Source organism: Bidens hawaiensis, unplaced genomic scaffold, assembly GCF_021521415.1.
Source record: "Bidens hawaiensis isolate Kalapana, Puna unplaced genomic scaffold, B.hawaiensis_p1.1 tig00005142_1, whole genome shotgun sequence".
Taxonomy (NCBI): Eukaryota; Viridiplantae; Streptophyta; class Magnoliopsida; order Asterales; family Asteraceae; genus Bidens; species Bidens hawaiensis.
The window spans coordinates 462,604-465,597 of record NW_027491327.1 but is presented as its reverse complement, the minus strand read 5'-3'; the positions used below and the strand labels follow the sequence as shown (position 1 = coordinate 465,597).

Here is a 2,994-nt window from a genome sequence, read left to right as displayed (position 1 = left end):
AAGGTGGGTCGTGGGCATTATTTTATCAATTCAGATCCATTTGTTTTAATGTTTTTGCACATTTAAGATAAAGATTAGAGTTAAGTGTCATTTTAGTACTTGTGGTTTATCAAATTATGCAACTTTAGTACCAGTTTTGAATTTATTGCAAATGGCTACCTCACTTTTCTAAGACTTGCAATTTTGGTACTTTTTTCTAACCCCGTCTGTTTTGTCCGTTAAGTCAGGGGCAAATTAGTAATTTTGATTATTTTATTTATTTTCTCTTTTAGCTAAGTGCTATTTTCATACCTGTGGTTTGTTAAATTACGCAACTTTAGTACTTTTTTTTGAATTTATTGCAACCGGATACTTGATTAGTTTTGGATAGACAAGCAAACCAAAGAGGCATTACATGTTACAATTAAAAGATCATCTATAACCCTAAATGAATAGATCAACCTCCCTTCCCACACTCATTGATTATTCAAACCCTAACCATTGTTCATCTTCAAGTTTAATGAATTACAATATATTGTTTTGTCCATGTGATTAGTCAACCGTCATGCATCTACAAGTTCAATTGATGTTATACTAAACGGTGCGAAGTTGTGTGATTGTTATTTGGTTTGATCCTCCGATGTGTTAAAGAGCTACTGTTATCATACCCGAACTTTTGAACAAAAAAAATCAATGCACATAAAGAAAATGCAAGAAAAATAGCTAAGATGAACTCGGATCTTGAGCTACTAGAAGTAAATTGACTATAAAAAACAAAATGCTAAAAAATATGTTATCCATTTCATGGTTTTTTTTCATCTTCTATCATGTATTTAGTTACCTTTTAGTTGTAATATGCAATGTCTATTTTGGTTTGTCTATATATCCAAAACTAATCAAAGTATTCAGTCACAATAAATTTAAAAAAATGTACTAAAGTTGCTTAATTGAACAGACCACATGTATGAAAATGACACTTAACTCAAAAGAGAAAATAAATAAAATAATCAAAATTACTAATTTACCCCTGACTTAACGAAAAAAATAGACGGGGTTAGAAAAAAGTACTAAAATTGCAAGTTTTAGAAAAGTGAGGCAGCAATTTGCAATAAATTCAAAAATGGTACTAAAGTTGCGTAATTAAACAAAACACAGGTACTAAAATGACACTATACACAGATATAACTTTTGTTTAAAAAATTGGGGCCCTATTTTTTGGTGGCCCTAAGCTCTTGCCTAGCCTTCTAAGCCTATAGGTCCAAGCCTATAGGTCCGGTCCTGTTTCACTGGTTTACCAGTACACCACCCCTTAAAGGCAAGGCTTGGATTAGTTAAAAGAACTAAATATGGCATTGCTATCTATACTAATATTGGTATTTAACTATTTATAGATGTTTATTATGAATTGCAAACTGCCACCAACATTTAGAATATGTGTTATTAGGTTGGTATTCATTCACAAATCGACGCTTAGTCCAGGCCTTTCTTAGGCTAAGGGTAGTGGGGCTTGATCCAAGCCTAAGTGATCCAATATATTTACGATACGTAGGCGGTGACGGGGCACAGGGTCAAGCCCCAGAGGGTGTAGTGGTCCAGGTGATCCGGGGCTTGATTGAATTTTTTTTATTTTTTTAAAATAATTTAAAACATTACATTAATAATAATATAAAACGTTACATTAATAATAATTTAAAATATTATTAGTCTAATACAAGATTATCGGGTCTTCTATCCCACAAATGCTCGACCAACTCGTGCCGAATGTTGTCGTGTATCTCACGGCTCTTGATGATATTTAAGTTGTCGAGTCGTTGTTCATTGGTGATCGTCGATTCTTGTCTTGGAATATCACCTTGGTAGTTTTGACAAATAGCGTGACCCTCGTCTTCTAGTATCATCTTATGTAGGATTACACACGTTTCCGTTATCCTCTCCCTTGTCCAAAATTTTATTGGATTCGCCAATGTTGCCCATTTTTTCTTTAAGACTCCAAACGCCCTTTCAATATCTTTTCTGGCCGATTCTTGTCTCTTCGTGAAGTACTTTCGTTTGTCAGAAAGTGGAGACGCATAAGCTTGAACTAGTGTCCCCCATTCGCTGTAAATACCATCAACGAGGTAGTACCCGTACTTGAAGTGTTCTCCATTTGCAAAAAAAGCCTAAGAGGGTTCAACCCCGTCGATAAGGTCATCGAATATCGGTGATTGATCGATAATATTGAGGTCATTATTTGACCCGGCAACCCCAAAGAACGCATGCCAAAACCAAAGATCCTGTGACGCCACCGCCTCAAGTACAATAGTAGGGCCGGGGTGATCACCTCGGTGGAATTGACCTCGCCAAGCAGTAGGACACATAGCCCAACCAACATGCATACAATCGAGGCTACCGAGCATCCCGAAACCATGCCTTTCACCGTGCACCTCGTATATGCGTTGGATATCATACATTGTTGGTTTACATAAGTATCTCCGCTTGTATAGCGATATGACCCCTAAATATAATTATTTAAAATTATATAAATAAATGTAAATAATAAAATTTTAAATAAAACTATATACCTTTACAAAAGTGGTTAAGCGAATCACGTCCGGTCTTTTTAGCCATTTGTAAATACTCGTCCAACATGTCCGAGCCAACACCATACGCTAGTTGCCGAAGAGCGGCGGTAATTTTTTGAGTAGGCGTGAACCCGGGATGACCTCTAGCGTCATCCCTTTGTTGAAAATACTCAAAGTGCTCCGACAAGTCATTTGCTAGACGCATGAATAATCGTTTAGTCATTCGAAAACGGGTTTTAAAACTTTCCTCACCATATGCGGGATCGGGGCTAAAATAGTGACGTATCAAAGTTTCATTAGCAGTCTTTCGATCACGAAGACGTGGTTGCCGGAATAATGGGGCTCGAGGGCGTCTTTGATCGATCAAAAAATTTATCGTCGTTTGAACCGCTTGACAAATGAGTTCGTCTTCTTTGGAAGAATTGGTAGACGAAGACGATGAAGACGATGCCAT

At 36.6% G+C, this 2,994-nt stretch overlaps 1 protein-coding gene across 1 annotated transcript; it reads right to left on the bottom strand.

The window, feature by feature from the left end:
• Positions 1-2,138: 2,138 nt before the first annotated feature.
• Positions 2,139-2,994, bottom strand: LOC143629008 (uncharacterized). The gene is made up of 2 exons (XM_077098411.1): positions 2,541-2,994; positions 2,139-2,473 (listed from the first exon to the last, which is right to left on the bottom strand). Exons 1-2 carry the CDS (start codon positions 2,992-2,994, stop codon positions 2,139-2,141), a joined length of 789 nt encoding a protein of 262 aa, XP_076954526.1.

Coding starts and splice junctions, on each gene's coding strand:
- LOC143629008 (XM_077098411.1), bottom strand. CDS start 2,994: ATGGCATCGTCTTCATCGTCTTCGTCTACCAATTCTTCCAAAGAAGAC. Junction 2,474..2,540: donor GCTTAACCACTTTTGTAAAG/GTATATAGTTTT, acceptor AATTATATTTAG/GGGTCATATCGCTATACAAG.